General features: G+C 55.5%; 1 protein-coding gene across 1 annotated transcript; it reads right to left on the bottom strand.

The window, feature by feature from the left end:
* Positions 1-494: 494 nt before the first annotated feature.
* On the bottom strand, positions 495-13,213 carry CDX1 (caudal type homeobox 1). The gene is made up of 3 exons (XM_074883912.1): positions 12,787-13,213; positions 913-1,058; positions 495-701 (listed from the first exon to the last, which is right to left on the bottom strand). Exons 1-3 carry the CDS (start codon positions 13,211-13,213, stop codon positions 495-497), a joined length of 780 nt encoding a protein of 259 aa, XP_074740013.1.
* Positions 13,214-20,398: the final 7,185 nt, after the last annotated feature.

Here is a 20,398-nt window from a genome sequence, read left to right on the forward strand (position 1 = left end):
CTTGCCAGCATGGCACATCCAGGAGACCAGCTCAGCAGAAATTTGTTTTTTCTTGAGTCCAGCCAGGTCTTTTTTCTAGTTCAGTCTTGTTCAAACTGCCCCAAAAGTGCCAGGCAGCTGGATTGCCAGGACCAAAGGAAGAGTCCTACCAGCTCCACCTGAAGCACCATAGGAAAGCCATCCTCCACCATCACCCCCTTCCTTCTGTTGACATTAGGACCTTACTTTGGGCTACAAATACTAGAGACCAGACCAGTGCATGTTTCCTACAGGAGAGCAATACTACCTAACCTATGTTTTTTATGTAGGAGAGAGCCCACCAGCCCCTTGGGAAGGTCCCAGTGCCACCTCACCCAGCCTTGCTGGGCACCCCACTGGTTCAGCTGGGGACCATCGTGTCTTTGGGAAGGGGCTGTCACTCTTCAGAGCACACGGACCGGCTGGGCTCTGCTGCATAGTGCTTATTTCTTGGTGTCTATAGCTGGTGAAGAGGGTTAAGGCATGAATTCTTCCTTGATTGTCAGTGGAGATGAGGAGACGAGGTTCGGGGCACTGCTGCTGCAGAGGCCTCCGATGGGTCCCAGTGTGCCAACAGCTGGTGGGGTTGGCGTGGTGGTGCTGGTGGGCTGGCTTTGCTGCTGCATCTTCTTTTTGTTCACCTTCCTCTCCTTCGCCCTCCGATTTTGAAACCAGATTTTCACCTGCAGAAAGACAAAGATGTCAGTGCAGAGATGGGGATGGATGCAGCCAAGGATGACATCCCTCAGGGTCCCCCCAGGGCAGAGTTTGGAAAAGAAGGGAGATCTGTGGAGCAAGTTGGGACCACTGCTGCCTGCTTGGGCTGCTGCCCTTCCCCTCCCCAGCCCCATCTCCACCCAGGACATGGTTTTCCCGAGAGACCACAGCACTGACCTGCCGTTCGGTGAGCCCAAGGGCGGCAGCCAGCTCAGCCTTGCGGCGGATGGTGATGTAGCGGCTGTAGTGAAACTCCTTCTCCAGCTCCAGGCGCTGGTGGTCTGTGTACACCACCCGGTACTTGTCTTTCGTTCTGGTCTTGCCTGGCAGAGAGAACAGAGTGGGGGTGAACTGAGAGGGGATGAAGAGGAGTAGTAGAGGGGTACGAGAATCCCCAAGGGCATGGAGGAGATATACAACCACCTGTGTAGAGCTCGGAAGAAACATGGCAGTGCTCTGGGGACCAGTGGAAAAGAGAGTCATGAGGCTCTTGCTGGATTTAATGCCCATCCTGGGTAGCACCAGGGTGTTTCTCCATGTTGGGAAGTACCTGGGCTTTGGGGAAATTGCTTGGTGGAAAGAGCAGGAGGGATTCAGAGGCATCCCAAGAAGATGGACCATAAATCCCATGTGCCATGACCACTGTCCCTGAGAGGAGCAGAGCTGGAAGCCCTGCAGTGGACTGAGGGCAAGCTGCCTGCAAAAATAGAGCCTGGGAGGGCTGAGGAAAGCCCAGCTCTTTGCCAGGAAGCCCAAACCCAAGGTGCCATCACTTGGAGGCACACAGATCAGGACAGGGGAAAGACAGAAACCCAGGGTTGACAGCATTTCTCTGCCACCAAGAGGGTTATTTTCCTTCTCCCTGCACAGAGCTAAGATGGAGGGCAGTGTTTAGTCCTTTGGTGCAGTCTTTAAAGGTGCACTGGAGAAAGCCCACATGATGCCCAAGCACTACTGGGGACTGGCTCCACGGGCCAGCGGTGTTTGACCAAAGCCAGACCGAATCTTGCCTTGGGCCCCCCCAGATATGGACAGATCCCAGGGCCATCGAGCCCCTGTGCACACAAATTCACACCCCAGGGCAGTGCAAATGGCACCTGCTCCTTTCTAGCAGAAAAATACAGCCAAAAATAGCCCAGCCATCTTCTCCATTAGCTCTTTCATTAATACACACACACGGGGCGAGCTGCGGAGCAGGAGCCAACAGCTTGAACTCTGCCAGGGCTGGCGGCCGTGGTGGGTACGGGTGGCACTTCAAGGAAGGATACCTATGCCCGGCAGTTTGCTGACAAGTCCCTGGTGTTTTCCTCTGCAGAAGAATCCACGGGAGGGGAATAAACACAGCTGTAAATATTTGCTTCTCCACCCGAAATAACAAAATCCTGTTCCACAGCATTGATGGAGATGGAGCTGTGCTTTCAGCTGAGCAGCCACTGTCCTTCCGACTAGGACCCTGGCCATTTGTTCTCCTGGCAGACATGTTCTGAATTTCTGCTGCTGAGAGCATTGCTGCCAGGGGAAGGGGTAGGAGCAAGCCCATAACAGCTCCATGGGTTTCCCAGGACAGGATACTGCCCATCACTGCTGCAGATGTGCAGGGAGGGATTTCTAATGACCCAGGAACCTGTATAACCTCACTGGCAGTCTGCTTTCCCCAGGAAAGGGGATCTTTGTGTGCCTGCCATCCTGTTCATCCATTCCCCCTAATGAGTTCTTGGCACATCAGTCAGTTTGGGCCAAATTGGATGGACATTGAGAAGTCTCAGCAATATTATTAAATTTTGACCATGCTAGTGGAAGAAGGAGTTTGGGTGATGCAGAGCAAAACTGTGCTTCAGAGACTTCAGAGTGAACTCAACCTTAACCAGACATCAGAGAATCTCCACAGAGCAAAACCCCAACCTCCAGGCTGCAAGTTTGTTTCTCAACCAACTCAATTTTATTTTTAAGGGTGTGTCTCTCCTGCTTCCCTATTGCAAGGAGATGGGGACTTTCCCAAGACATTTCTTATGCTGAAAGATAAATGTAAAAGAGTGTCAGAGCCAGGACAACGCAAGGCCATGGTACACTACAAGTGGAAGAGGGGCTCCTCAGGGTCCTTTCCCTCGCAGCATCCCATGGGATGCAAAAAGGCAGCTGGTTTTCTACTAAATAAACAAGAGCCAGCAAAGGTCCAGCTCCTGCCATTGCCACTGAGCACACCACGTGTGGAAGCACAGGAGTGTGTGTGCACCCCTGGGTGCACGTGGAACCAGGGTTGGGCACAGGAGGCATCTTGTCCTGCTGGAGTTGACCCCAGCGCTCCCAGGAACAAAACCAGCAGCCCTGCAACACAAGTTAGCACCCAATTTCCATGACTACATCACTCTCTGTGTCCTTCTGCCATTGCTCCCTGAGGTGCTGGCACAGGCTCAGCACAATGTGATGGTTGAAGGTCCCAGCGCAGTCCCCAAGAAACACCGAAGCTCTCCAACAATCCACAGAGGAGGGTAGGAGCACAGCAAGGCTGCAACATGGCCAGGAATAGAAACCAGACCTCCCAGCACCAGGCCTGGGCTTTAGCCACTAATATTTGAGGGATGTGATGAATTCAGTCACCATTTTAAAGAGCCCAGCTCCTTCCAGGGCTGTTTGGAAGTGGACACCTAATCCCTCCTCACCACCACCGAGAGCAAACCTGCCTCTGGCCACACAGGGTGACTCTGCAGGTAAAAACAGGGTAAAAAAGTAATTAGATTGAGCAAGATGTGTATGGAGATGTCTGTAGACACATGGCTGAAACTCAGTGATTTAGTGTGCGAAGGTCTACGGAGCATTGCTGGGCGTTTGTCCCCACACATCGGGGGACATATTGGCTGTGGTGGCTTGAAACCAAACCGGCCATGACACAATGCTGGGCTGGAGTGAAGAGGGACCCCACGCTCTCCGCTTGCTCTCCCACAGGCCCCCTGTCCCTCCTGTGGAGTTGCTGCTGCCTCTTGCTGCCCCATGGGTGAAGGGTTCATCGGTGTGAGAAGGATCTCTGCATCCCAGCCCAGGAGGGACCTGTGCTGAATTTGCAAACACAGCGATTCCTGGGGAGTTGCAGAATAAACCAGATGCGCTGGCGGAGATTTATGTGAGGTTTAGCAGCTCTGTGAGAAACCGGGCTCCCTCTGCCTGCTCCGGGCTCAGGAACTCCTACAAGTGTTTTTTCTTTCTCATATAAATTTATCTCTTTTTATTTTTCATTTGAAAGCAAAAACCTTTCTGAAAAGATAATGACTTGAAAGTGATCTTATTTGCAAAATTGCTATCTGAGTACCACTCCTTGGAGAAAAAACCAGCTGGGAAGCAAAGGAATTGACAGATGAAGTAAAAAAAATAAATTAAAGAATAAAAAAATAAGGCGGTTTGTGAATACCACATATGCCATGAATTTCAGGAGGAATTATTATTTCCTGCTGCAGCTGTAAAAAGATCCATCACAGCTTGTTCTTTGTTAGTCCCTCTTCACCGTTCATCCTTGATGAAGCCTCTGCTTTGCCTCGGGTCTGGCAGCTACCCGGCTGTGTCGGCGAGCCGCCGCTGTGTGAGCTGGGCACGACTCTCTTGCTGCCCAATATCAGGTAGCAAAGATTCAAAGCAGAGGACTCACCACCAAGCCAGAGACGGAAAGTTATTCATCTCAACTAATTGCTGGTTTCGTCGATGTTTGCTGAATTCAGGAATGTATTATGGGTGATTCACAAGGAAAATAAAAGGATTTGAAAGAAATACTATTGACAATGAATAATTCAGCTACCTTGAATATGAATGCTGGGTTACACTTAACTCTCTCCTGGAGGCTTTTTATGGCTCTGTGAAAGGAAAGAGGAAATTTGGGACGAGTCACCCCAACTCCTTATGGGGAGCCCTTGTACCTATGGGGAAAGACCCCGGCGCCGCAGCGGGGAGCACGACTGAGCAGAAGGATGGAAACCCTCCTGCATTTCCAGGGAATCCCAGAGGAGGTGGACTGGGCTGTCCCACGGCTGGGATAGCCCTGACCTGCGGCTGCTGCACCAGGAGGGAGCGTGGATGGGGTGCCCAGGGTGCGAAGGGGGTGCTGCTGATGTCTCCTAGCACAGCCACTAGCCCCTTCCAGCCCTGCTATGCATTTAAAGTCCTTCCTGCTTGTCCCCAAAAGACCAGGCAAAGGAACTGTTCGGGCAGCCACATGGAGCCATTCACAGGGCCAGTGGGAATGGTTTCGGCTTTGGGATCAAGGCAGGGCCAATGGCTGCATGGGGAGAGGGTATCGTTACTACTGTTAATGTATAACCCTAATAGCACTCACCTGAGCCATGATTAGATAAGGGAATAGCTTTAATGTGCTGTGCAAACCCCAAGGGACGCGCTCCTGAGTGTGCACGCACACGCACTCGCACACACGTGGGGGACTGGGTCCTGACCCCCAACCCGGATCCACTCCCCACAGCAGCCCTGACCTGGGAACGGGGATGCTGGAGCTTCTGCCCTGGACTGGGTCAGGAGCCTCGCAGGGGAAGGGAAAATCAAACTAGATCCCTGTGCCCACCATCCTGCGCTCTACACCCTCATGGCCACAGCAGAGGCTGCCAGGGAGGTGGTAAATCACCCTCTCCAGCCCTGGCCTGCCCACAGGATGACTTTCAGTAAGAAACTGTGCCCCAAACACCCTAACAGATAGGCAATATGGGATATTTTGAGGCTGGTGTTGACCAGCTCTAAGAATAGCTGGGAAGGGGCTGGTTCAAACCAGGGAGGAAAGAGACTGCAGGGTGGCAGTGGCACCCTGGGAGGAGGTGCAAAATAATGAAGGAGCAAGAGCTGGCATGTGTTATATGGAATTTGTCCTTTCCCCAGTTCCACAGAGAGATACACAGAGCCCGGTGTGCCCAGCACAGCTAAGAGGGGTTCAGGCCAGCTCCGAACAGCAGATCCCCATCTGCGGGACACAGCCCTCCCCGCCGCAGCAGGAGCAACACGGTGGCCAGCAGCGAGGAGCATAAACCTGTGCATTTTCCTAAAGGTCTCTATTTCACAGGTCAAAGCAGCTCAAAATTGCAGCAGCTGCAAACCCTGGCTCTGTGGGAAGCCATTACACAGCCATCAGGGCTCCGATCAGGGCAGTTGGAGTACAGCAGCCCCAGCCCGAGGACATGGGCACATTGCAAGGTGCTTTGGCAGGGAGGTGCTGGCGTGGGAGACAGAGGCATTGCTGCCAAGCCAGCTGGCCCCATGGCTGCTTGACGGCTCTGCACACCCCACTGAGCTGCGGCTCCTCTCTTGACTGGCATGAAAAGTCTGGGCAACGTGCTCCTGGAGCCACCCTGTGTGGTCTCACCTTCCTGGTGATGCTCTGGCCGTGCGCTGGCTCCATCTGTACAGCCCCATCTGCCCATCTGTCTACTGGGTGAGTTCCATGCTATCTGATGGCACTACAATATTTTAATGCTGAAAAACATCAGGTGTGAAAGTTCCATCACCTGTGAGAACCAGGGAAAGAACTTGTCCGCGCTGGAGTTAAGGTGCAGCGACATGGGGTGCAAGGCTGTCCCCCCTGGGTGGGTTCTTTCTCTCCATGATAAAGATGGTTCATTCTGAATGAGTAGCATCCACTTTCAAAGAGGATAAAATCCTCCCATCCCAGAAGAATCAGTGCTCTATCAGGAATTGCCATTCCTTCCCAGGGAAAGCTTCAAGGAAAACTTCACCCCACTCCTGGCACAGCTTAGGCAAAGCTACAGATGGAGAAACTGAGGCACAGAAGCAGCTCCAAACCAGAGTGGAGTGCCAGGGTCAGAGCCATGGGCTGTGATTGCTGGTGGGACTCCCTGGACAGATGAACCCCCAGTCCTTCTGCAGCTCCATGGGGGGAATCCCACACACACACTGCAAAGAAGGGGACAACCAGCAGAGTGATGCCCCATGACAGAGACCCCAGGCCCAGGAGAGGGCTAGGGTCAGCTCCTAAAGCTCAGAAGCCTCCAATCTGGCTGGAGTCACCCTCATCTGGCAGCCAGATGTGCTCCAGCTGCCTCTGTGTGGAGGGGTCGATGCTCCCTCTGCCGAGCAGAGGCAATGGCAGCCACGTTGGGCAGCAGTGATGCTGGTGCTGGGGACAGACAGCCCAGCTCATTTCACTGTCCCTAAACCTACTGGAAATGGGAACCTCAAAGTTGCACTGACAGCAGCAGGGGCTGAGCCCACCGACGCTCTCAGTCTGGCCCCCTCACCTCCCACTCACTTGCTCCCCTCATTTCTCCTTCAGCTCCAGCAGCCGCCCCAAAGCACCCATGCTCCTCTGTGACCAGGAAGGGGGGATAAACCTGAACCCCCCACCCTTCCCAAGTGCTGGGAACCAGCAGGTCAGGGTTTTCACAAGCCTTTCCCTTCCCATGCATGTTTCAATATTGTCAGCTATTTTTCCTCCACTGCAGGAAGCAGAGGGGTGATGGATGGGATGACTGATGTGGGGCAAAGGACCAGAGCCATGTGGCTTGCTTTATCACCGCCAGGGAGAAAGGAGCCCCTCCGGAGGGCAATCCTTCCTGAGATCCTTGCCTGAGGTCATTCCTCTGCCAAAGGGTGTTGGATTTAGACAACTGCCAAGTGTCAAAAAACGGGTGAGAGGAACCTCCCTGCTGTACATATTTAATGTTTCTGTACTGTGGAGGGAGGGGATGCTGGATGAATCCTCACCCAATGGGCCCTGCCAAAGCTCCCCCAGCTCTGCTCTGGGTTGGAGAAACAGGCATTTCAGAGCTGCTGGGCTGAAGGCAGGACTCATCTGTGCCCCTGGGTGCTAGGGGCCCCTCTGGGGAGCCCAGCAACCCTGCTGCCCCCAGGTAGCTCCTTGCATGGCTGTTCACCTGACATTGACCTGACCTGGGGATTTCTTCCTGGTGCCAAAGATTTCAGAGCTAACAGCAATGCTCCCATGGGCACCCACTAGCAATAAAACCTGATTCAGCTTGGTACATCATGCACTGTAAATGTTTCACTTACAAAACGGCGCCACTTGTCCTGATGGCTTTCTAGCCTTCTGCGCACAGAGGATTGAGCTCTATGCGTCCAAAACAGCCCCGTAGCTTTGCTATAAGTCAGTCTGCGTGACCGGGGATTGCTTGCCTGGAGGTTACGGGACTGGCAGAGCCAGGAGGCAGAAACTGGGGCTTGGTGCTTGGCAACCCAGCTGTCAGGAAGGGGCAGAAACACCTGGGCAAAGAGCTGGATTTGGAGAGCACAGCCCGGTGCACAGGAGCACAGGCCGGCTGCCGCTGGGTTCCATGCTGCCAGCACAGCAGGACAGGGCCAGATCTGTACCCACAGCCACACGCATGGGCGAAGGCACCCTTCCTGCAAGCCTCATCTTCCTCCCAGGAGGTGCAAACCCCAAAAGGTTGAGGAGCAGGTTGCCAGCAGTTGCAGCGAGCCGGCGGTTCCCAAACACAACCCCGCATTCTTGGACACGGAGCAACACGACAGGAGATGCTTCCACCCCAGGGTGCAGCAGCTTGAGGCTGGGAGCTGGGGCAAGCATTTCCCAGCACTGCAGTGATTCAACCCTTTATTTTGGCAACTGGCAGATTCCTTCAGTTGCTCCCATGTTTTACGAGCACCGAGCCAAGCGCCGCCAGCCAGGCTCCAGCACCGGGTCAAAGACCGCACCAGCACAGGAGGGCGAGGAGTGCCGGGGCGGTGCGTGGGCTGGCCAGCACACGCAGGTTGGAAACAGCCAGTTTCAGAGCATCAACTTCAAGCCAGCCCCACGGCACTGAGCCCAGGTCCAGCTCATCCGTATCTGTCACCTGGCTGGATTTGGCCTGGTTGCGGCAGGAGGAGGAGGAGGACAGCAAGGCAGTGTTGGTGCCAGCTGAGCACCGGGACTCCTCTCCCCTTCACAGCCCCACAGGGCTTGGCCCATCCTTACTGTGGGGCAGAGAGGGGGAAGGATCCATCCCCTTATCCGGGCAATCGCAAAGCTAACAGTAGTGGAGTGGGCGTCCTTGAAGGGTCCCCTCTAGGAAACATCTGCCATTGGCCAGAGGTTTAAAGTGTCCCTCTACTAATCCTGGGGTATTAGCTAGACAAGCCCATCACGTAGGTACTGCCAGTGCTCCAGAGAAGCCCTTTTTGTTCAAAGAAAGTCAATTCTAGGAAAGTTTGAAAGGCCTGTACCTTGGCCAGCAGGCTGAGCAGTCAACAACTCCTAGCTGGGGCCAGGAGTAGGTTGTGGGTTAATAATTCAAGGGGAGAAGACCAATGAGTCCGATGCACGCACAAACCAAATGAACTGGGGGAGAAAAGGGTCTCAAAGGAAGCAACCATGTCCTAAAGAGGGGTCCCCCATGCAGGGACTGACCAGGGAACTGCACCATCCTCCAGCCACCACCATCACCCCAAAATGTACTGTGCACAGCATGAACCCCACCTGTCCAGGAGAAACATTTGTCTCATTATCGGGGTTTTACTCTTTCCTCTAGTTTCATGGACCTCACTAGGGCAACAAATAGAGCTGGAAAACTGAGCTGGAAATGGTGAAAACTGAGACGGAAAACTGCACACCCAGCAAATTACCACTCACTCATGCTTGGAGTATCACTATTTGCTCTCCATCACCCCAAAACCTGTCCAGGCACCATGGGCACTGATAGCACACAAAACCCCCAGCATATTCGACTCCCTGAGGGATGCCCCAATTGCACTTTCACTTGCAATATCGAGCACTTCGGCCTGGCTTGATTAGTGACCTAAAAGCCAGACCTGAGGCAGTATCTGAGGATTTGCATAACTAACGAGCAGAGGGTGAATTTCAAAGTTCAGCCAGCAGCCGTTTCCAGCCACCTTCCTGAGCTTTTTATAGAGCCGGGGTGCAATTCACAGGGAAGTTTGCAAATAATTGTGAATAAGGAGGAAGCATGAGGCTCTGACACGCTGCTCATGAAGATTTTATGAGCAGAAAAAGAGGTGACATCGGAGAGAGAAATGAGGCCTGGGGACATCTTCCAGCTTGGTTCCCTTTAACTCCCGATTTCCAGTGACCATCTCTCTGGCATCACAATCCCTTCTGCTGCAGGTTTATCTTGGCTCAGATGGGTGAAGCACGCACATATTTAGCAACAGGTATATAAAATCATCCCTAGGTAAAGCCTGACTCTGCAATGAGTCACTGGGAGATTTCTCATTGATTTTTCTCAGGCTCTGGATCGCGTTTGCAGAAGCCCCCAACACACTTATATTCCCTGCGTAACATTTTCTCTTACCACTGCACAGCTCTTTCCCAAAAGCTTTCAAACTACAGCCAAGAGCTGTTTATACAAGGCAAGACAGAGAGGAAACCTTAATTTACAGCCCTCTGAAGTATTATGATTTATATCAACAGTTGATATTTATAGCAAAAAAGTCCGTGTATTCATTTCCTATTCCCACTGAGGTGAGATGGGTAGTTAATCAATCCAGACTGATTAAAGTCCAGTTTATTGATTTCAATAAAACGATTCATCTAAGAATTTCACCCTTATCTATGTCAAACCCATCTCTGCCCTGCTCTTTTTCAAGATTGATGGAGAAAGGCTCTTCTTTTTTTAAAGGGCAGCCCTGGAAAACACAGGCTGCATCCCAGCATCCCACACACGGTCCCACCATGGCCAAATCCTGTAGCTGCTTGGCACCAGCAGCTTAAAAAGGGACCTCGCTGGTCATCCATCCTGAGGAAGCACCACAAGAAAGGGACTTTCACCCCAGCACCCATCCCCTCATCCCTGGGGCTGGGCTGGGGCAGCTCCTCCTCTGCGTGCAAGGGGAACAAGGTTGATATATTTCTCCCTTTGTATGCATTTAATCTAAGAGATACAAACTAAGCAACTAATGATATTTTTCCAGAATTCAATCAACTCAATTGTCATCTAACTCAATCAGAGGCACTTTCAAGCCCCTGTTTTATCTCAGCCCCACTGCTGGGTGTAAAACTGTGCCCTTGATCCAGAGAAGAGGTGTGCTGATGTCTTTCTCCCCTCATTAATTTTCCCTCCCACCTCTCTCCTCAGAAGAAACCAAGATGTTCGGACCTACAAAACCTGCACAAGTGGTGGAGTCCCAGTTACATGGGGGGGGCTGCAGGATCACACCCCCCTTACACCCTGGGGCAGAGGGAGGTCCTTAGTCCCAGCACGCCTGTGGATCTCTGTCAGTGTGTACAGGGGGGAGGCATTTTTCATAAATAGGTATATTCAGTGCTTAAAACAGGTCAGGAAATACCAGCCTGCCTCTCCCCTCCTCTTTCCAGACCGGGGCTGTTTTTTTCCATTCATTGGGATGTTCTGCCTGCTCCACCACAGCTACTGGTCCCGCCGGGACAGCCCCATCCCCATCCCTGCCATGTGGATCCAGCAAACATGAGGAGCTATTTTCCATGCTGGAAGACCCCAGGCACCTCTGCACAAGCCCCTTGCATGAAGGTCTCTGCATGCAGCTGACCAGCCCGATGTGGGGACAGCAGGAGACCAGAAACAAGCCTAAAATTTTGCGAACAGGGAGCCTTGGCCCCAGTCCCTGTGATATGGAGCAACCAAAACCAGACTTGCCCCCAAGAGATGCACGAAGCACTCCTCTAGGGAGTTTGGCCCCAGCAGAGCTCTGCAGAGCTCATGGCCATCACAGGAGAGGGAGAGGGGTGGCGGGTCCAGGCAAGCCCGGCAGGCAGAGGGTCCTGCTGCAGGCAGGATGGGTCCAGGCTGGGCTGGCAGCAGCGGTCGCAGCCTGAAGGGGAAGATGAAAGGGCGCGGGCAGGGTAGGACAAAGGGCCCCGCACCTCACCTCGCTGCCAAAGGAGCCGGCCACCATCTCCATGACAAAGCGAAGCCCTTGTCAATTTGGGCTGGCCCCAAGGGGGGATCTGCCCACCGCCTTTGAAGTGGGCAGCAGGGCTCCCAGCCCAGCGCGGGCAGGGGGCTGGGGTCACCCAGACACTTCTCCCAGGTCAGGAGTTCAGCAGGGACAGGACCCCGGGGACATGGGGACAAGGGGACAGGACCCTGGGGACAGCACAGCCGCTCAGTGCCCAGGCCAGCGGTGGGCACAGGAGTGGGGGCACACCTGCTCACGCGGTGCACGGCACCCACACGCTGTGCACACGCGCACGTGGCGTGCTGCAGCCAGAGCACCCACGTGCACCCTCCACATCTCTCTGTCCCCAAACACACCACACTTTGCACACACCACACATGCACACACACACCGCACCTCACACACGCACCACACCTTGCACCGTCCTCAACACACAGCGCCTTGCACGCACGCAGTGAGTGTGCAGCATCCCCTGTACACACGCACTGATGGTATCTATACAGCAAGCACCATACACACATTCTACTCAGGGTACCTGGCACATGCACACAGAGCCTATAGCACCTCACATGCACTGAATATACCTCACATACAGCACATGCAGCACCTTCCCTCTGCATATATACGTGTGGTACCTTCCCTGCACACATATGCACACACACACTACACATGTACGCGGCATAAGGCACCTTGCACACACATAGGCACACTCCCCATACATGGGCTCTCACACGCAGCTGCACGCCAGCTCACACTCTCATGCAGGCCGCAGCCCTGCACGCTTATCCTTGCATACATGAGACACCGTGTCTGACACCCCATCAGGGCTCGCAGGACCCCAGGATCCTGGGGGTCTCTGGCACTGCCCATCCTACCCAGTGGTGGCAGGCGAGGGCAGGGGCGCAGGGGCAGAGACCAGCCAGGGAAAAGGACTTTCCAACCATATAACCCTATCTGCCAGCAACGCGGAAGGATGGTATCCTCCCTGCCCATCCTCAGTCCCTGCCACCTCGGCATTGGGGTCTCCCTGCTCTTTGGGGACCAGGCGCCATGCTGGGGGCAGGCCAAGTGTGTTGTCCCTCCGGGCAGTCCCCATGCAGGGAGAGCTGCGGAGCAGGATCTGGCCCCACAGGACTTCAAACCCAGGGATCCTCTGCACTGAGGAAGACGCAGGGGTGCAGGGTTGGGGGGTTTCCTTACCGCTGTTGCTGGTGCTGGGAATGCTGCGCCTCATCCACTCGTATGGGGTACGTCTCTGGGCGTTAGGGGAGAGCTGGGGGACCGAGCTGCTGATGGGTGGAGGCAGGAGTCCAGAGCCCGGGGGCTGGATGGGGTTAAAATCTGGGGGGCTGAATCCAAACTGCCCTGGGCTGGCGGTGGAAGACGCAGCGGTGGTCCCGTAGGAATGCCAGTCCTCCTTGGCAGGGGTGTAGGGAGAGCCCCAGGCTGCTGCCGGCTGCCCGTGGTGTGGGTCGTTGTTAATCCCGGGCACATGGTGGTAGCTGGCGAAGTCCGAGTACTGGGGCGGCCCCGGCATGTAATTCTGAGGGTTGAGGTTGAGGCTGGGATGCCGGACGGGGCTGGGATACATGTTGGTGTCCTTATCCAAAAGATAACCTACATACATCTTCCCTGGCCGTCTCCGCGCACATGCTGCGCCGCCGTGCCGCTGGCTGCGGGCTGGGTTTGGTTTGGCGGGGAGGCGGCCGCCCCTCCTTCACCGCTGCTTACCTGGGCGCCTTGGGGAGCTGTGTCCTGGGGCCAGGCACCTCCCTGCCCACAGGCTTTTATTGGGCCCAACCTCTTGCAACATTTGCATTGAAAGGCAGGTTTGCATTTCAAAGTGCAGGAACCCCGGCTGGTGAGGGGACTGAATTCAAACCTCCCACCCCAGCTGCTGGGGGGGTGAGGTGATGGGTGACCCCGACAAGCACCAAGGACCCCTCGTCCTCTCTGCTGTCACCACCCCACAGTTGTCCCCATGCCACCAGCCGTGGTCCCTTTGTAGCAGCCAGCTTTGGGGACGCTAGGGCATCATGGGTGTCACCCACGAGGATGCCCCCAGAGAGCTCACCCCGTGCCTGGAGCCATCCGTACCCCAGCAACAGGGTGCCTTGGGCTAAGCCCTTGTATTAAAGCCTGGCTGCGGGCAGGGGACAAGCTGGGCTGTGCCTGCCATCAGCCCTGTTCCCACATTGGGGGGACACCGAACCCTTGCTCTGGGGTGATGCTTTCCTGTGCCCAGTGCCAGCATCTGCCTGATTCGGAAAAGGGGGGCTGGTGGGAAGGGAAGGCTCTGAGTCCCACTGTGTTTACTCCATCCAGGGGCAAACTCACCCCTCTAACCCCAACAGCAAAGCTCAGCCCTACCCTGGAGAGCAGGACAGACAGACAGACAGGGCCAGCTGTGTGCAGGGGGAATGCCCCCACCATGGACCCAACAGGGAGTCCCTGGGTTTGGACATGACTCCAAGGGGCTCATGACCCCGAGGCAAGAGAAGTTTCTTGTCTGTTTTCTCTCTTAAAGAAGCAAAACCATCTCCATATGTTTTCTGATAGGGAAACCCAACCAGAAACAGGACCCTTGTGAAGCCGTGTCTGCCTGCAAGGTGGGAGATCACCCTCTTGTCACCCATCACACCAGACACACCTCTGCTCTGGAAGGGGGATGAGGGAACAAGGACCAGCTCTGTGCCCTCCAGGCCAGAAACCCCCCTCATCTGCAGCTGGGAGCCTCCTCCCTGCCGACGTGCCCCACCCCGCCAGTGTCACACTCTGGCTGCACTGGCCATCACCACGTAGTCACAGTCGTCATTTACAAGCTGGTTTTTCCTCCTCAAATTAAAGCACAGACCCACAGAGGCTCCAGAAGGGTGTTTTGTCACCTCCCCAAGGCCACCTCTGCTCTCACCAGCCCCTTCTCCTGCTGCAAACACAAGCGGTGGTCGATCCTCACCCTCCCGAGACAGAAATGGCCTGGAATTTGACAATAAGAAACAGGAAAAAAAAGAACAAAAAAGCAGGGAAAAAAAGATTTAGAGTGAAATTGAGAGGAGGGGATAAAACAAGAGACTTTCAGAGGTTTTCCTGATCACAGATATTATGAACCTGGGAAGTGTTACTGGTGTGAAATTGCCTCCCAGATTTGTGGAATTAAAAGGAAAATGGTAACAAAACCAGCAGAGCCTCTCTGACTTGAGGAGGTTAATACGTTGGATGCACAGCCATTTCTTGCTTTCCCCTGCTGCAGCCAGTGTCAGATGTTTCCAGCATTAGCCGGTGGGTCGGGGACAGCACCCATTTGCTGGTGCTCCCTGGGACCCTGCTCGCTCCCACACCAGCCCTTCTTCCCAACGACATCCTGAGCTCTCCTGTGTTCATGTAGGGACCAGCATGTCCCCAAGCCCCCGCAGCACTGCTGTCATCTGTTTGCTCAAGGTGGACTTTGCGAGAGCTCGCCGTACCACCTCGCAGCCCTCCCTCGCAGCCAGGCCAGGCTGCTGCCGTTCCCACCCTGCTATCGAGCACACCACGCTGGAGCCATAACGGGCCAGCACCCCCAAACCCGGGGCTGTGGAGCCACAGCGGCTCTGCATCAGTCCTGGGCACCTCATCCCATTGCTCCAGCACTAATTCCAGGTGAAATTGGGTGAAAATACACGGATACCCCTGTGCCACAACCACTCCCTGCAAGGAGGTGGGAGCCAGGATGAGATTGAAGGGAGATGGGGTAAGAGGTAAGGGATCTGGTTTGTAGGAAGGGACCTGAGTAAAATCCCAGCAATGGGAGATCACCCCCAGAGCTGGCATCACCTAGGCTCTGCCTCCCAAGATCTGTCATGGCCAGAGGTACCACAAGAGGTGAGCAATTTGCAGCATCCTCCCTGTGCCTCCAGAGCCCCTGGCCCCTCACCCAGCTTTGTCCCAGCTCCCTCCCTCATGGTAAAGGTGACTGTCATGGTCATCCCACCCAGTGACAGTCTCAGCTCATGCTGCAGCGCAGATTGATTGATGCACCATATAATCCCATCTATCTTGGATTTTTCCCAAGGTCTCAGCACAGCCATGGCTTTGTTTAAACAAGGGAGCCAAGGCCTTCTTCCTTCTCCTCCCACCAGCAAAGAGATGCTGGCCCAGGGAGTGGGAAAAAAAGAAGAAAAGAAGAAAATCCCCCTCGAGCAGATGGTGGGAGGTACGGAGGAACACAAGTGGCTGCTAGGTCCCAGCCCAGGGGCAGCTGCATTTCAGGGATGGGGGATGCAGGGGTTACTCCTGCCGCTGGCTGTTTTCCACAGGCAGTGATGGGCAGCCAGGGCTCCCCTTTCCCTTTTCCCAGCCAGTGGAGCCAAGGCCAAGGGCTCAGGCAGCTTCTGGGGACTGGGGTGTTCAGAGGTCCAGGGGCAGCACCCCACACTTAGCATACTCCCCATGGCAGCTGAAGGGCCTGGTGAGGCACAGCCTCACCAGGTGCCTGCTAACAGCCGTGCCATGAATTCCCTCGGTGGGGGGTGACAGGGGCAGGGGAAGACAATTGGGCCATAAAGATCCACCAACAATAACTTCCCTCTTTTCTTTGGCCTGTTTGTTGCTGGCAGGGATTATGGTTGGCAAAGTTTATGCTGGGGAAGAGCTGAATGAGGAGCCCTCCATGGGCTCCCCGAGGAGCATCCCAGCTGCTAGACTGGGGCTGAAGGGCGCTGCTGGGGACCCTTGGTCCACCCACACCCGGATCCCATGGGTGAGCAGGTCAGGGGCTGCCAGAGTCCCTGAGGGTCCCCACCTGGACGATAGGAGGTGGCAGTACTCTCCCCAGCCTGGGGAACTCCTGCTAGTCCTCCCTACCTGAGCTTCCTGATGGAAACCAGACAGATGCAGCAGAGAGAGAGGGGCCAGGGTTCCTCCGACACTCCCTGGGGCTCGGTGCAGCTATCTGTGATCGAGTGATGCCATCTCCTGGAAGCAGAAGGGCTGGGGAAGGGAGGGCCAGGAGGTCCCCAGGGCCAGGCTGTAAGCAGCCACCACCGATGGAGCAGGTTTGCAGTGAAGACCAGCCCCACCACCTTCTTCTCCCATGAAGGAGCCACTCAACCCAGGAAACTAAACCCTGCTTTGTCCCCCTGCTTGCTCTGACCTCCTACCATGGTTTCAGCGAGACAGGGAGATGCCCGCAGAGGGTCAGACTCATGCCTCCCCTTGCTCCCCTTTTCCCCTGGAGCCTCCTATCCCACCACCTCTCCAGCATCCCCATGGGCCTGTGGCCTCCCCACTCCCCCTAGTCTCTGCTGCTCCCAAAGGCAAACCTGTGGCTTCAGACCAGCACATCCCAGAGCTGCATGGCTCCTCACACACCTCAGCCCAGCCAGCACCCTCCTCCCATTCCCCGGCTTCTCCTGCCACCCTCCCGCATCAGGAGGAATAGGAGAGCAGAACATGTCTCCTGTGCATCATACCTGCCATATACCTTTGGAGTAGCATCCCAGAGAGCAAGGGAGGGATGGGACAAGCACAGCCACCCCGCTGAATGCCCTGAGAGCATCCCCTCCTCTCTGGCAACAGAGAGAGACATCAGTGGAGATTGCAGAGGACAATCCCCTGCCCCAGCTCTATCAGCCCCACTGCAGACTCCCACACACCCTTTGGCTCTTCCCAGATACCTGAACCGTGTCTCTGCTGGCACTTGTGTCCCCATGCTCTGCAGAGCTGGTCCCCAGAGAAATGGGTGCTGGACCGGGATAGCCCAAATTGATGCGCTGTCGTACAGCCCCCCTCTCCCCTCCCCAGAGCTTGGTGTTGCTCTTCAGGATCTGGATCCCTTTCCTGGCAAAATGTAAATGTCACAAATCTTGAGACTATCCTCAAGAGGGAACTGGGGACAGGGACACACGCTGGCATCTCTCATTTCTTTCCAGCACATGTGGGGCCCCTGCTCTCACTGGGTTGGTGATGTGATTCCCCCCCCCGCACTGACACAGAGCTGGGTGCTCACCATGCAGCTGATGGGTGCTGAGCAGGGCTCACCCACCCAGCCTGAGATGGGAGACGTGGGTTCCAAAGGTGACCGAGGCCTGGAAGGCAGCATCCTAGCTGTGCTTTGCTCCTTTGCCGCGTTTCAGGCACTGTGTAAGCAGAGGGTTAACGATTCCCACATTAAGTGGCTGCAGATGTGTGGGAAAGTCTGGGGCGACTGGACGACATCGTTATTAGTATTCACCCAGGAGCCTGCCGCTGCCTCCCAGGGCTCCGCGGAGCACATTTAATACCAAGGCTCATCGTGGGGGTTAGGAAGAGTGCGTGGGATGGGGGCGGAAAGGCCCTGAGGCAAGGAAAGGCAGCGGGCTAGCATCTTCTGCTGCTGGCCAGTGCCTCCTCCAAGCGCCCAAACCCAGGGGAGGTATGGGATGGGCCAGCATCTGTAGGGACACAGCACCGTATGGCGTACAGCTCAGTGCTACCTCCTGACACCACTGTCACACTGCAGTGTCCATGGCCAGCGTTCACAGTGCTGCAGGATATTCTGCAGCTCACAGTGCTCCCCAACACATTGTGCTCAGCCACACAGTCACTTTGGAAGGATCCCAGCACCTTCTGCCTCCTCTTCCTCTGTGGGCACTGCTGTCACCCAGTGCCACCCTGGCAAAGCAGGACCATGCACATGGTAGCGGTTCCTCCAGAGTTCCTGGGGCAGAGCTCTGGGAAGGGCTGGATGAAGCCTCTGTGCAGCTCTCCCCAGGGCCCAAGAGCTGGATCCAGCCAGGAGCAAGTGCTGGCAGCCGCCGTGCCAGATGGGCTGCCCAGATGTGGTGCTGTGCTCCCTGGCACATGCTGCTCCTCTCTTGTGGTCTGCACCTCAACACCACATCAGAGCGATGCTGGAATTCCTGGGATGATTTGGAGTTGATAGAGGCTCAGAGGAACCGAAGCCAGGGGTGAATCTGGCCCTCATTAAACCTTCAGAGAAGTGGGAAAGGCTGACATCTGCTTCTTCTTTCCTACCTGCCTCTCACCTGCTGGCACATGGGACCTGTCACTGACTCCAGCACGGCCATTCTCACCATCATGTTGGCTCACCTGGCTCTGGTGTTTCTTCTCCATCTCAGGCACAGGGTATGGGCTTTTCCCTGTGGTCCCAGCTCCTCCTGGGATGGGGCAGGAGATCAGAGAGCTGCTTTGATCCAGGCGATGCCAGAGGAGTCCAAACACCCTGGAGTGTCCCTATCTCACTGGCTGCTGTCCCCACCAGAGATGCTGCACTACATGACCCCAAGCCCCCGCTAGCACTTGACGATGCTTATTGAGGCTGGAAATCTCAGCTGAGAGCGGCTCTGGCAGCCCACACTGCAGCTGTCCCAGCCCCGGGGGAATCACTAAGTCCTGCAAGCGCCATGAACGGGGGTGCAGGCACCAAAAATAGAGGTGAGCAATGAAGGAGGGGATGAGGCAGAGGTAGCTGAGCTGCTCTCCTCCACCCACACGCTCGCACAAGTGAGTCCCTCCGGCTTCGGTGCTTCCTCTGAGCTGGCCTTTCCCAGGAGCTGCCGTAACCCCGACATGCTGTTCCTAAACAAAGTGTGCAGCCCTGGATGCTCCCTGGGGACGTACAGCACAGGCTGCCGTGTGCTTGCCGGGATGCTGTGAGCTCTCCAGAGCTCTCCCAGAAACCCAAAACAATGAACCCTGGCCTTTGCAGACTTCTGGGAGAGGGTTTTGCTTGCCCAGGTTGTCCCTGCTCCCAGCCCGGGAGTGGGCATTGGGGTCATCCATTTGCAGGAGGGAGAGCGGGGAATATGTCCCACCTCAGGATTGGGATGCTCTGCCCTCAAGCGTGGTCTGTGCCAGCTTCTCCACCCCTGCTCACCCCCGGTAGCCTGTCCCTGGTGCGAGGGGCCTGGCCGGTTTCTCTCTCTCCTGCTGTGTTAGGAGCAGCAATACTATCTTTGGAGGGGGGAAGGTGCCGGGAAACAGCTCTGCTGAGCTATTCCCAGCAGCCCACATGTCCCTGTGCAGGGACCCGTCAGACATGTCTCTATCCCTTGGGAAAAGTGTTGGGAAGAACCATGTGCACAGCACGTCCCCGCTGCTGCCTGCCCCCCATATGAGCTGCTCTCACGCTCACCAGCTCCTCCTCTGCATGACAGACTGGCTCAGCTCGGCAGGGACTGCCAGGGCCCCCCAACACGTGGTCGCCACCACGTCTGGAGTTGGGGAATCCAGCCAGACCGGCACAGGGGAGCATCAGGGTCTTGCCCAGCCATCACCACTTCATCCCCCCATGCAGACCAGCATAAGAGCCCCTCCAGCTCGTGGGGGCTGCCTCCCCAGGGAGAGGCATCCTCTCCATTATGGATGTGGTGTAGTTGGGATCTGTCAGTGCTAGGTTAACGGTTGGACTAGATGATCTTCAAGGTCCTTTCCAACCTAGATGATTCTGTGATTCCAGCATCCTTCCTTTCCCCAGCCTCCCTCTCCTGCCCGGGCTCTGTCAGGCCCACATCCCCCCTGCCCTGCCTGTGGCTGTACCTCCTGGTTGCCAGACCCTGCTCATTGCGTGCAGATAACTGGGGTGCCGCAGCCCAGCTCTCCTCATCCTCCATGGATGCACAGAATAAAGACGTTTCCCTTTGGTTTTTCATCAGTGCAAAGAAAACACTGAGATAACAGGTGATAAGTGGCAATCTCTTGGGCTCATCCAGCCGGGGAATCATTAGCTGTGCCCATTGTGCAGGCGTTCATTAGCGAGGCAGGAGGGGATGAGTCTGCCTTGCAAATAAGCCAGAAACACAGATTTCAGCAGTGTTGTCTTTATGGGAAGGGC

The sequence above is a fragment of the Strix uralensis genome, chromosome 14, assembly GCF_047716275.1.
Source record: "Strix uralensis isolate ZFMK-TIS-50842 chromosome 14, bStrUra1, whole genome shotgun sequence".
NCBI lineage: Eukaryota > Metazoa > Chordata > Aves > Strigiformes > Strigidae > Strix > Strix uralensis.

Coding starts and splice junctions, on each gene's coding strand:
- CDX1 (XM_074883912.1), bottom strand. CDS start 13,213: ATGTATGTAGGTTATCTTTTGGATAAGGACACCAACATGTATCCCAGC. Junction 1,059..12,786: donor TCCCAGCACCAGCAACAGCG/GTAAGGAAACCC, acceptor TCTCTCTGCCAG/GCAAGACCAGAACGAAAGAC. Junction 702..912: donor TTGGGCTCACCGAACGGCAG/GTCAGTGCTGTG, acceptor GTCTTTCTGCAG/GTGAAAATCTGGTTTCAAAA.